This window comes from Myotis lucifugus, unplaced genomic scaffold (assembly GCF_000147115.1).
Source record: "Myotis lucifugus unplaced genomic scaffold, Myoluc2.0 scaffold_273, whole genome shotgun sequence".
Taxonomy (NCBI): domain Eukaryota; kingdom Metazoa; phylum Chordata; class Mammalia; order Chiroptera; family Vespertilionidae; genus Myotis; species Myotis lucifugus.
In genome coordinates this window covers 559901-573711 of record NW_005871321.1, presented here as the reverse complement: position 1 = coordinate 573711, position 13811 = coordinate 559901, and the positions used below count along the sequence as shown (strand labels likewise).

The 13811-nt window shown below is 45.0% G+C and overlaps 1 protein-coding gene across 10 annotated transcripts in view; it reads left to right on the top strand.

The window, feature by feature from the left end:
* TNC (tenascin C) overlaps positions 1-13811 on the top strand; it is an 86854-nt gene that overhangs the window by 51379 nt on the left and 21664 nt on the right. For 2 of the 10 annotated variants that reach the window (XM_023763041.1, XM_023763043.1), the window contains 5 exons: positions 867-1139; positions 3364-3636; positions 7321-7596; positions 10468-10740; positions 12267-12539. In XM_023763041.1, the coding sequence (XP_023618809.1) occupies positions 867-1139; positions 3364-3636; positions 7321-7596; positions 10468-10740; positions 12267-12539 (1368 nt within the window). The remainder of the gene's footprint in view (positions 1-866; positions 1140-3363; positions 3637-7320; positions 7597-10467; positions 10741-12266; positions 12540-13811) is intronic. The other 8 variants (XM_023763048.1, XM_023763049.1, XM_023763045.1 and 5 more) reach the window with 7 other exon arrangements.

Sequence of the window (13811 nt, the reverse complement as noted above, 5' to 3'; positions counted from 1 at the left end):
TCTGGGGCTGAAACATAACTGAGGTCAAGATGTTATCTTTAGTTTGACAAAGCCTCTCTTGATCAACAAACCTGAGGCTTTGTTCTTTAAGGGAGTTTGATGCTGACCAGAACTAGTCCTGAGGGCTCCAGGAGAAAGGAGTGGATGGCAGTGTGTGAAGGTGGAAGGGTCTGGTCGAAAGGAGGCAAGGGAGTCACGGTGCTGTCAGACAGGGCGAAGCTGGCTGGGATTAGGAAAAAAGGTCATTTTAAAGAAATGGAGTTCCTGTGCAGTTACAGCATCAAGACAACGATGTATCTGTTAGGCTGCCAATTACCAGGCACTCACTCCGTGTCAGGTAGGACACTCAGAGGTTTATAAACAGTGTCACTTAATCATCACACAGTCCAAGGAAATGGTGCTGTCAGCTCCTTTTAAAGGTGAGGAGAGAGGCTCAGAGATGAGTTGGGTGACATGCCAAGATTACACAGCTAGTAAACATCAGTAATGGAATTCTCACCAAGACCCAGCAGCCTCCAAAGACTACACCTCTAACCATTCTTTCTTCCTGTATCCTGACCCACAATCCCACCTTTTCCTGTGTTCTGGCTCTACCTGCTCAGAGACCTCCCGTTGGGTTGTGCAGTCGTCCAGATGGCATTGCTAACGCAGGGATGAACAATGCAGATGTTCCCTTTCGGCCCATTTATAACTGCTGTGGCCAGGTTACCACAGTCCAAATGGGAAATACCCAGAGACCAAGGATGACCACACACACACACACACACTATTCTCTCATCCCTTTCTGTCTTCCCTGGGCTGTGGGAATTTTGGTTTCCTCATTTTTGGTTTACAGAACTGACACATACCTATCTATCCTTCTTCAGAGGAGCTCCCCAAGCTGGGAGACTTAGCCGTGACCGAGGTGGGCTGGGATGGCCTCAAACTCAACTGGACCGCAGCTGACCAGGCCTATGAGCACTTTGTCATTCAGGTGCAGGAGGCCAACAAGGTGGAGGCAGCTCAGAACCTCACAGTGCCTGGCAGCCTGCGGGCTGTGGACATCCCGGGCCTCAAAGCCGCCACCCCTTATAGAGTTACCATCTACGGGGTGATCCGGGGCTATAGGACACCAGTGCTCTCCGCTGAGGCCTCCACAGGTACCTCCTCTCCATGTCAACGCTCTCTCCCCAGGTTCCCTACTTTCTCTCTGAGCGATCAGGGAGTCAGCTTCTCTCCATGTCTGAATCCCTTCCCTGGCCCCTTAGCTGCCAGCTGTGCATGGTCAGCGACCTCCCTGGGGCTGTGCCTTGGTCCAGATGCCTTTGCATCCCGAGAATGAGCAATACAGATGTTGCCTTTTCTTACCTTCAGCTTCCAGCCTCCCCCAGACTTTACCTAATTCTACAACACATCTCTCATCTCTATTGCATTCTCTCCAGTGCTTGAATATAACTAAAAGCCAACCCCTCCCATGTGTGAGTTATGGTGGAGCACAGATTACTTATTTTAGAGAGCCTTTTTGTTAGGTGGAAATTATCCTTTCCTATCCCGAACCCGCAAGGGTATGGACACCGTCATTCTTGCATTTCAAAAAATGTTTTAACTTAAATGTTTCTTTAAAATGCACTAGGTATAATAAGAAAACTGAATTACCCTCCCCTGGGGAATTCTCTCAGATACTGAGTCATTGTTAGAACACAAAATTAGCCAATAGCTAGACCAAAAAGGGAGAAAGAAAATCACACGATGAGGACTGGAGACAGTACCAAAGAAAAAGCCATTCATTAACAGAAGTACACCCAGCAGCATCTGAAGCAAGGAATGTCCAGGCCATGAGTGTCAGGGACCTGGTGCCCTTTTTGCTCTTTTAATCAAGAGTTGCGCCCTGGAGTGTTGGCCTTTGGATGGCACACTCCCAGCCTAGACCCAGGACGGTGCCTCACAGTGGGCTCATCACTCCTCTGAGTGACAAGGCGTCCAGTGTTTCCCACGAGCCTGCTTGTGAGCAGCCTTCCAGCATGTTTGCCATTGTTCACCTTCCTAAGGGCTGCCATTGCCTGGAAGCTCAGTGGAGGCTGTGTTGTTTGGTTTTGCATATGCCCCATTTTTAGATAATTATTGCAATGAAACTTTCATGTAAATCTTTATGTCCTAGTTGGTTCTATCAAAAATATAGCTCCACATTCTAGCCTCAGTCATTTTAGTAACTCTCGCTAAGATACACATACAACACAGGCAACCGCTGCATTAACGGGCCCTGAGACATCTCAATAGTGCCACCTCGGCTGCTCTGGATGGACCTGCAGCTCATTTCATCTCACATCCATAGACCATCCTCCTCAGAAGGCAGAGCAATTGCCCTCCGCTTCTGATCTTTCCTGCAGATCTTGTGGTTTGGATGTTCTTCGTATTTTTATGGTTGTTTTTCTTTTCAGTGACAACAACGTTCTTGCTTCTGATGAGTCAGTATGGGGGAGGGGGGGGGTCATAATTCCATCTGCTCTGTGTTTCACCAAATCCGCTGGGACGGGAAGGCCCTCTCCTTCCTTGCCAGGGAGACAGTATTAGCTTTTCAATCCCCGCTCCTGCCTGCCCTCCGCATGGGTTATTCCTGTTGCTCAGAAAAGCTTGGGCAGGACCACCTCCAAGACAAAATGTTATTTCTTGCCTTGGCTCTTGTCTCCTCGTTGGCAATGCTATACTAGCCTTCTTGGCCCACATAGAAAGCAGTTAAGAGAGGACAAGCTATTTTAACAGACTGTGAGAACGGCTGGCCCTTGTCAGAAGGATAAAGGAAGTCCTAAGAATGGCACTGACACATTGCCAATTTCCTTCTAGTCACAAAATCAGAAGCCTCCAGGTACCATCTTGGGAGGGTAATGGCGTCAGAATTATTTAGTCTTCATTTGAATAGATGGGAGCTCCCTCAAAGCAAAGGGCGCCTGCAGTAACTTGGTCTCCTGAGTGCAAATCCGGAGCCGGGAAGCTGCCAGCACTCCTATCTTTTGACCGATGGCCAGCATCCCCAAGGTGGGGCTCCTGGGAGCGTCTGGACTTAGGCACAGCAGGTCCAGCCCCAGTCATTCAGCATGTTTTCTCACGCTCCAGATCCGGCAGCCTGGCCATGTGGGGCAGCTCCAGAGCAGGGAACTTTAACTGCTGTACCTTCCTTTTTGTATTTTTCTTTTAACAATCCCCCTCCCCTTTCCTCCTTCATGGGCGCTGATTGGTAACACTGCTGCATTTCACCATAACCCTCAGGAATCAGATCTTTCTACCCAACTGCGGTTCTATTAACAATCTCAACTTTAAAACACAGCCAAATGGTTAACTCAAATTTATTTGTTTCTTCTCTCCAACCCCCCCCCCTTTTTTTTTCAGCCGGAGAACCTGAAATTGGAAACTTAAATGTTTCCAACATAACCCCTGAGAGCTTCAATCTGTCCTGGACAGCTACCAATGGCGCCTTCGAGACTTTTACCATTGAAATTATTGATTCCAATAGGTTACTGGAGACGGTGCAATACAAAATTTCTGGTGCTGCACGAACTGCCTACATCTCAGGGCTCCGCCCTAGTAATGATTTTATTGTCTACCTCTCTGGACTTGCTCCCGGCATCCGGACCCAAACCATCAATGTCACAGTCACCACAGGTACACGTGCACGCTCCCATGTCTAACACCCTCTCTCTCCAGGGTCTTCCTTGCAGGGTGCAGCCACTCCTGGCCCATTGACCCGTGAGCCACAGTGCAGTGACTCCTCCATGATGCCAGGCTCAAGGTTATTTAACAAAACTCTCTTCCAACAGCGGCCCAAGTGGTGCATTCGCCTTGCCTGCGTTATCACTGACCAGCACATTTACAGAGTAGAATGTATTTTGGTCCAGATTGCCATATAGAATCTGGAGAAAAGCATTATCACCTTCAGCAACAAAACAAAGCAAAAAATACCTATAATGAGCATTGTCCCTGAGTTGGCATGACATCCACATCCATCAAAGAGGTCTTAAAAATCATTTTTGTTATCCTAGTGTCTTTCTCTTCCTAGTGCCTTTGACCTCTTAATACCTAAACATCCTGATGATTTCATGAAATTGTGTTGGTGCTATTTTTTTAATTGGGAAAACAATCAGAAAGAGCAGGTTCCTCATCAGATGCGTGCATAGGAAACCATGCCATTCAGAACACCCCAATTCCAATGCCACCTCTAAGAGAAAAGACCAGAACATGCTGTCTGGCCCCCAGAGCAGCAAATGGTAGATGGCAAACACAGAAGTAAGATAGTCATGTTTCAACCAGGAGCTTGCTTAGCAGAAGAGAACTGGCTCTCACTTTAAATCCGTAGTGCCCATGACACAGTTGGTGGCAGGTGTCCTGTGGTGTGCCGCAAAAGAGAATAATCTAAATGAACTTGGAAAGGAGAGCCTTTTCCATTCAAAATAGCATCCTCAGCACATTGGGGGACAATGCCTTCTTTTGACAGATAACATAAGACATCACAAACTGGAAAAAAAACGTTATTTGTGGAATAAGCTTAGGATAATTTCTTCTTATGGTTCCCAATCTCATTCTGGGGAATTCAAGAGGGCAAAGTGTAAAACTTCATGGTTTAGTCGTATGTGTTTTGATTTGGACCCTGTGAGAGCGTTTCTGATTGACACACTTTCCTATTTTTTTTCCTCCTCAATTTGTAGCCAAACCTCCCCTTAGCCAGCTCACTCTCTCACATGTGACCTAGGGCAGTGTGTCCCTCTCGTGGAAAGCTGGGAGTCTGCCTTTGAGGGCTTTCTTATAGAAGTTAGGCATTCTGACCACCTCCGAGGACCGTGGCACATTCTGTGTCCCGCATCTGTCATCACCGCCCTCAGAGCTCCTTCCAATTACCTGCCCACCTTCATGGGCTGATGGGCGGGCAGCGCGTGCAGACCCTGGCGGTCCAACAACCATAGGCACTTCCTGTGACCAATTCTTCACTCTCCTTGAACTTCCTTTGAGGAGCATCCCCCAAAAAATCATTCATTCCCCATTCTTCATCCTCCTAGTTCTAGGTCTTTCTCAAAATGTGATAGAGCCACCCAGATCAGAGCTTTAAATATAAAAAAATACTCTTACCCCCAGTTAAGGAACTTCAGTGTCAACTGAAATTTCCTTAATATGCATTCACATCTGGAGTTGCTCTGTTTGGAAAGAGTTAACCTGACTGGCTTTGGTTGAATATCTAAACCATCTTTTCATCTGATCTTGAATAATCGTTTCCAGTTCCTGCCATTATCATCTGCCTGTGGTCTTTCTAATCAGAGTTTGCCTGTGTCACATTCAAAAAGGTATGTGCATGCCGCCTCTGGTTCCTTGGTCAGAATGCTCGACATTCTCTTTCTCTCCACAAAGATTTTAAAAGTAGCACCACTAACAGGCAGAGAAAAGACCCTAAAGCACACCCCAAGAACCATGTGAGAGGACCCAGTGGGCTCACCTTGTCCTTGAGCCTTCCCTGTGCCTGCATTCCCTACAGACTGTCCTTTTTTGACATTTACTCGATCAAGCATGTTTTGTCATCCACTGAAATCTGTCACAAAGAGTTAGAGTCTCCCTCTCATCCATCATCTTGTCAGAATCTTGGTGCATGTGGTGAATATTCAGAGCAATTCAATTTGGGGAAATGTCTGTCTTTCCTGGAAGCAGGCAGCATGTCAAGGCATTGTTCCGAAGGGTTAGACGTGGTGGGAGAAAAACGTCCCTGGCTTGCATGGAACACTACCTACCATTCTCTCTCTGCGTCTTTTCTTGCATCTCACTTTTCAGCTTGGTTGCACCCTTTGGGAGACAGCTGGCAGTAAGGAGACCTGGCAGCGAGGAGCCAGGCCCTACTCAGCATGTGACTGTGTTGGCACTGCCGGTCTCTGTCTGGTCGCATGAGTAGAGTCCTAGCGTGCATCCTTAATCCAGGAGGTTGCTTCCACAGCCAAATACAGGACAAACAGAGTCCCGCTTGGAGGACTTTATCTTTTGTGGGGCTGAAGGAATCTTCCAGTGCTGTGGCTGCAAATTATGCCATCATTAGCTTCTCAAGCTGGCTGCTAAGTAGGAAATCCCATGCCCTTACCTAGGGCTACATTCCATTTCTGAGCCAGATCTTTTTTGTCCTGAGGGACTTTAGGGCATCAAGTTATGCTGTGCAGTTGTCCAGCTAAAGTTTATACAAATGAGTCCCCTCCTTCCTGCAAATATAGTAGCTGCAGCCAAACAATGCCTAAGTCCGTGGGAGGATCGGTCTGCTTCCTCCCAACCTTAAATCCTCATCCTCATATCTTACCTTCCAAGGCTGCTGCCTCTCTCAAAATACAGGCTAGGTTGAACTTACTCTAGTGGTAGTAGTATTTGAAAAATATGCATTTAGGAGACCAGACCATATGCATCCCGGTTGAAAGCAATGGTATAGGCCCCCTGCTTTAAAAATAAGTTGCTTTTATTCCTGATTGTAGACTTTAAGGGACAAGAGAAACTTAACCTCAGTGGAACCATCCACTTTCCAGATTACCCACGAGGGGAATTTCCTAATCAGAAAAAGGCAGCGCCCAACGTCAAGTTTCTCTCACATTTGCATACACCAGGAATTTCTTAATGAAAGTCACTTCCACATTTAAAGCATTTGGGGTAAGATGTAGGTTTCCCTATGGCATATACCTTTGGGTTTCTAAGTACTGTTAAGAATTTCTTTTGAATGGATAGTAACCTTTAATGTGTACAATCCAAATAGATATACAGAAGACTGAGTAAGGAAACTTCAAAGTAGATTTTCTAAGGCACGTTCAATGGCACACCAGCTCCTTGAGATGTTCAAAGAATATCCCTCATAAAGGGTACCCATGAATCAATGTTTATGAGATGCTGGGCTAACCAAAATGAAGGTGTTTTTGTTGTTTATTTTTGAACCAAGTCAGCATTTCAGTCTTTAAAATGTGAATCCCTAGGGTGAGGTGTAGTCATCTGTGTTTGCCACGTATACTTCACCAAGAAGCTATCTTCTTGGAACAGCTTTCAGAGCTAAGGCCCCATTACAGCCTGTGTCCTTGACACCCTTTGCATTAATCCTATGTACTGCTCTTGTGGCTTCTTTGCTTTTCTTCATACATGACTAGCAGATGCTCATGTCTACACTTAAAAAGAACGCAAATCTGTGCCTGCCGATGAAGCAATGGAGCCTAATGTACTACCTTTCAGCAACTATTTGGAGGGATGGATACTTTCATGTTCTGCGGCTATATTCTGAGAGGTCTACCGCTTCCTCTAATAATGTCTCTCCCTTTCTCTCTGCCCATGTTCCTTCTTCCTCTTCAGAGCCAGAGCCAGAGTTGGGCATGCTAATTCTTAGCAATATTACTTCCGACAGCTTCCACGTGTCATGGACCGCTCCGGCTGGGCCCTTTGCAAAGATTGTTATCAATGTTAGTGGTTCCCATGGGCTGCATGAGCCCCAGCAAATCACAGTCTCAGGAGACGCTCGGCATGCTCACGTCACCGGCTTGGTGGAGAACACTGGCTATGACGTTAGCGTGACAGGGACCACCTGGGCAGGGGAACCTACCAGACCCCTCACTGCCTTTGTCGTGACAGGTACTCATTCAAAGGTTCTCACTTGTCTACTCAGAATTCTGAGATGGGAAGGGGGGTGAGGAGGGAGGTGATAGACATTCTAAAGAGAAGTTTGTTAGTCTTTACTCCATATAGAAGTGTCTAAATGGAGAGCAAAGAGGGATCTTATGCAGCCATGCGCAGGAACTTGAGACAATGAAGTCAACAGTATAAAATGTCCATGGATGTTTATGCTCAGTTTTATAAGCTGTCTGATCCACAGTTTGGAGATTCTGGCTAAAGAGTGACTTTTACGTTAATGTGGCCTAGGGCAGGAATTTGTCCATAGATCATGCTATGTAAGGCAGGCAGACCATGACCTACCTGCCTCAGAAATAGAATAATTTATCGTTTTCTTCTAAAAAAAAATACTTTAAAATTGACTAAATAACAGATTAATGAAGGCTCAACCTAGGATAGTAGATAAATTCCAAGCTTAATTAAACCTTACCCATTCATTAAACTTGACTTCTAACTTCTCTTTGAGTTACATAAAGAAATACTTTTCTATTTCCTCTCCTGAGATCATCCTAAATCAGTGGCAAAGGCTGCAAATAGTGTCGATTTACCAAATGTCTAGTCTAAAAAAGAGGAGAACCAACTTTGCCATCCAGTTTTCACATTAAACCAGGACCTTCCTAGGGTCTAAATTGTGGTAAATAAGAGATGTTAATAAGTTCAAATAAGTATTGAATTGGAGGCAACATCGTCCTACAAGAGTGAGGATTTTGAGACCAGGCCTGCGTGGTTCCTAAAGCTCTCCCGCATCTTCTGAGTTATATAACCTCATCTAGTTCTTAACTGCCTGAACCCCAGTTTCCTTATGTATGGGGAGAGGATACCACAGGGCCCACTGGCAGCCTTGTCATAGGAACTAAGTGGCCATGATGAGATTTAACTGCCTGGCACCCATTTCACAGATGCCGGGTCCTCTCTGCTTTCTCCCAACACTACGAGGAAAGTGGTGATCTTAAAATAAGTGGTAAACCTAGATAGAAACAAAGACCCGTGCAATCGGGACTTCCCTATTATTTTAAAGAGAATCCCAGACATGTTTTAATGTGAGATCAAAAAGTGGTTATATATTCTGTTCCACTATCTAATGTAAATCCAATCCATCATAGGTCTCCAAACACAGACTATGGTACCTGCTTAGTGGGGCATGGGGGGGCAGGCAGGGAGGCAGGGGTAGCTATCACATGAGAATCCCACTGCCCGGGAGGGGAGGAATGGCCAGCCACAGGTCCCATCAGGCCCTGACTTGTAGCCTCTTGAAGGACCTCCCACAGAACAGAGAGAAGAGAAGGAGGTAGGGAAAGCTGGCTTTGGAAATCCTAGATCCAGTTACAGCATTGTCTCAGCTAATCCTTGAAGAGAAAAGACTGCATTTGAAAAGAAGTATATTTTAATAAGAGATGGGGGGTGGGGGGGGTGGCCCGAATACAGGGACTACAAATAGCAGGCCTTTGATGGACTAATTAGCCCGCACGCCCTCCTTTTCATCAGAATGCGCTGCTTTGACAGCGTGGAGGTGTAAAGAGGCAGATCTCAAAGCGAGGCGCCGCTTGTCTAAACAAGACTCAGCCACGGAATTTGAGCCCCTTGTCTTACCGACAAGGAAGCCTGTTTGCACAGCCCATGTGATTTCATCTTTGCCTTTGATAGAGTTATGATTCTGGGGAGATCTTTACGTGTTAAAAAAAAAATGTCTCAAAATAAACACCAAGTGTTTCAACATAAGTTCAGAAAAGTCCAAGCCACAGTAAAATTTCAGTCTCTGCTTAGGGGATGAGGGCATTTATTTACTTGTTCATTCACTCACCAAGCACTGCTTTTTAAAACATTTTTCTTTACATCCCGTGGATTAGACTGTGTAGCGGTCATTTATCTCTTTTGAAAGTTTCCATTTAGCTGCAGTGAGAAAGAAGGCTCTAAACTAGATGCAGCTAAAGCAGCCTTGGCCTTGGAATTCCTGGGCCCATGCCCCTCCGGTAAAAAATAAATACACTCGCCGTTATTGTTTTGCTGGAGGGGAGGCTTTGGGCCTTCACTAATCCTGCTTATGCCTTGGGACTTGCCAGCACTTGGGCTGACTAATTAGATGTTGGCTAAGGGGGTGTTGGAGTATGATGACCTGGGTTGGATCTTAGCTGAGTCACCTAGTAGATATGTGATCTTGGACAAGTCAATGACCTCTCTGTTTCTTTAGATGTTATGGGGAGGGAAGTATTGACAGAAACTCAGCTGTTAAAAGCTCACTCCTCTTGGGAATCCCAGTGTGTGGAAAGATCCCTTGGCACCTAAAAAGTAATAGTGCCCGGGATGCAGATGTTTGGTGAATGAATGAACAAATGACGCTAACAGAACGTACTGAAGATGCAGACATGTCCTTATTTCCTACTTTAATCCAGAAAAACAAACATCAAAGGAATTAGCAAGTCTTAGTATTCTTTACTGGCCATAACCATAAAAATCTTACTTCCTCCTTTTTTCTCAAATTGTGAATATGTGTCACTAATTGGCCTAATCAACTTGATTCATGGTCATTGGAGTCAGACACTCCTGAAAGACCTTGCTCTATCACATACTTAGCTAGGTGAGTTGGCCAAGCCAATCAATCTCTTTGAAGCTCAATTTTCTTACCACTATAATGCAAATAATATCTACCTCATAGGCTTCTTATGAGATTACACAAGATACCATCATCTGGCATCTAAACTCCTGACATGCATTTGCTGAGCATGTAATACATGTACTGGTTGACGGGGTATCTGCAGTGTTTGCGGAGACTTGTGCTGTCCGGCGGAGTCAGTGCTGCTAACCTGAGTTCCTTTCACTCCTCCCTTCTTTCAGAGGCTCTGCCCCTTCTGGAAAACCTAACCATTTCCGACATTAATCCCTACGGGTTCACAGTTTCCTGGATGGCATCGGAGAATGCCTTTGACAGCTTCCTAGTAACGGTGGTGGATTCAGGGAAGCTGCTGGATCCCCAGGAATTCACACTTTCAGGAACCCAAAGGAAGCTGGAGCTCAGAGGCCTCATAACCGGCATTGGCTATGAGGTTGTGGTCTCTGGCTTCACCCAAGGGCACCAAACCAAGCCCTTGAGGGCTGAGATTGTTACAGGTATTTTGATTCAAGTGAGCCATTTTATTCCCTTCCTGGTTTACTACCATGTAATTTATGTACCGGATCACCACGGTTTTAACATCCTTGTCCATGTGCTCTACTTAATCCATAGATGTGGCCTATTCTTTTATGTCCTCCACCCCACGTTCTCCCTTGTCGTATGTCTCTAATGAGCACTCCCCTTCTCCCACTCCAGAAATGAGATGTTTCCAAATTTTTCCACTTGGTGTTCCAAATCCTTTAGACCATGACTTATCCCTAGCGCTTCTGTGTTTACTCCACATCACCTTCCCCTGCGCTCATCCTGGCTGGTTCCCAGCTACATTCCAGCCTTCTCAGAGGAAATACACCAATGAGTATATTTCAGAAACTTACAACACTTACCATCTCCAAGGTTCAACTATAATCTTGACAAACTTACCAGGTGGGCTCATCATTGGAAAACCAATTACCAACTTGTTATCTTGGTAATCACTAATATCATAGATATTCTTCAACACAGACTAAATCCATAATTTTCTCAAGACTAGTCATTCCTAGAAAAGTAGAGCATTAACAACATTAACATTCAAAAATCTGTGTTTCCCAAAGTCTTTCTAGAGCTTACTACTTCTGTAGAATTTTTCAAGCCCCACTTGGTGAAACCATGTTTAAGTAAGTTTCGGAAACACTGACTTAAAATAGGATCCTTGACCACAAGGCTTCACAGAACATCCAAATGTGCATGTGTCTCTCCAAGAGGGGCTGATTCAGGCAGTATTTCCCAAGCTTCTGGTTGGTTGGGTACCTTTTAAGGAAGATCAAACAGGAATAGTGTGCTGTGAGTACACTTTGGGAAACTCAGCTGTAGATTTATCTTGACATTGAGTTTTGTCTAGTTCAGGCAATCCCAGATAATACCTTGCATCCAAAGTATCTAGCACAAGAGGTTCCAAGCCTTAGTTCTACCAGCTTAACACGTATCTAATGGTTAAAGCAAGCGAGTCAAGAGTAGGAACCTTCAGTAAAACCGCTCCAAGAAAAAAGCCAAAAGATCATAACATTTACATCATTTTAAAAGCCATTTTGTTCATGATCAAGGGAAATATAATCAGCGGTATCATCATAGGCAGCTCTACAGATCGTTAAAGCTGGTTTATTTGTCTTTTCAAAAAGAAAAGAAAAAGATCTCACAGAGGAGGATGGGCACTCGGCCACTGGAAGACAGAGAGCAAATGTAAACAAGTTCCTGGCTTTGAACTTGTTTAATAACGCAGGGAAGGGGCCAATGCTGAGTCCAGATGTGGATTTATAGGATTGCTGTTAGACAAAACTCACATACACAAGCATCCACTCAGTTTGTATTAAATGTGTCAAGACCATCTTTTCCTTCTCCTAGGCCTGCTAGACTTGCTCATGTTGAATGATTTTCCTTTCCATCTCTCAGGACATCACTGCATACTGACATCCCCCTTGGAGAGACGATGACACATACTGATAAATGATGTTTTCTTTCCTCCTACCGCCATTTTCTCCCCTTCTAGAAGCCGAGCCAGAAGTCGACAACCTTCTGGTTTCAGATGCCACCCCAGACGGGTTCCGTCTGTCCTGGACAGCTGATGAAGGGGTCTTCGACAGTTTTGTTCTCAAAATCAGAGACACCAAAAAGCAGTCTGAGCCACTGGAAATAACCCTCCTTGCCCCCGAACGTACCAGGGACATAACGGGTCTCAGAGAGGCCACCGCCTACGAAATTGAGCTCTATGGAATAAGCAGTGGAAGGCGATCCCAGCCAGTCAGTGCTATAGCAACCACAGGTACCGTACAGAAACAGGAGAGGACGGAGCGGAGTCCCCACCTGGGGGCTTCCCCTCACAGGGCTGGGAAATCACAGGGGCTAGACAAGCTCGCGTTGAGATCCTGGCTCTCTTGATTACAGAAGGGATGATTGTGGGCAGTTTGGCTAAGTCTTTACACAAAAAGAGTCTGATGCCATTAAATTAATAGCGTCGTGAGGATTAAATGAGATAATTCATGAAAAGCTCAAAGCAGAGGGCTGGCACATAGCAAAGGCTCAGCAAATGAGATATATTTACATATTCATTATCATTACTACATCATCATCATTACAATGATTGCATTTTTTTCCATTCCAAAGACTTCTCCTTCTACCTATTATCTCATCATTTTTTACCCAGAGATACACTTCCTGATTCTTTGGTCAAATGTTCAAACTATACTCTGCAAGGATAATGGGGAATAGTACCTTCACCTATAAAAATTAATATGTATAAAGTGCATGTGTGAATGATCAGTACTGTGAACAGGAGGGAAGGAGGAAGCTGGCAAGGTTAGGAGCTGCTCTTCAGGAAGCTTGCTGGTTTTATTGGATACTTACAGCAGCTCTAAAAGGCACAAGAGGGGGAAATGAAAACCCCTTTCCATACGAGTTGTTTCAAGGAGAATAAAGGGAGATGGTTACTAGCATGACTTTATTATAATGATAATATGAAAACTAAGAAGGCTCTTTAGAAGGAAAAGGAAAGACCTACCGCAGGTGGGTGAATTCCTTCTCAGGACTGAGGGGAATGGAGCATAGAGATGGCTGTTGAAAGAGGAAGCGGGGGGAAAGAATCACAAAACCACAGAAGTGATCTGAGAGACCAGAGAACTGATGTAATCCAGCCTCTTCTGGTTGTGCATCTCGTGAAGAATCTGAGGCCCAGAAAGGTAAAGTGATTAGTCTAAGGTCACACAGACAAATTGGGGGTAGACCCAAATTCCAACTTATTTTAATACTATTAACCATAAGCAGGCTGGATGACAAATAATCAATGACTATACAGGGGTGGGCAAAGTAGGTTCACAGTTGTGAGTACAGAAACAACAGTTTATTCTTGCAATATTTATTAATTATTATATTATTTACCATACACAGAACTGTGAACCTACTTTTGTCCACCCCGCACATACTTGCCATCTCTGACAGGCATGGGGTGTAACACTGGCCCAAACCTTCTCTTTACCAGAGATGGGTATTTTGTGATGATAAAGTTTCAGGGCCTATTGAGCTCCAAGAAGCCCCTATG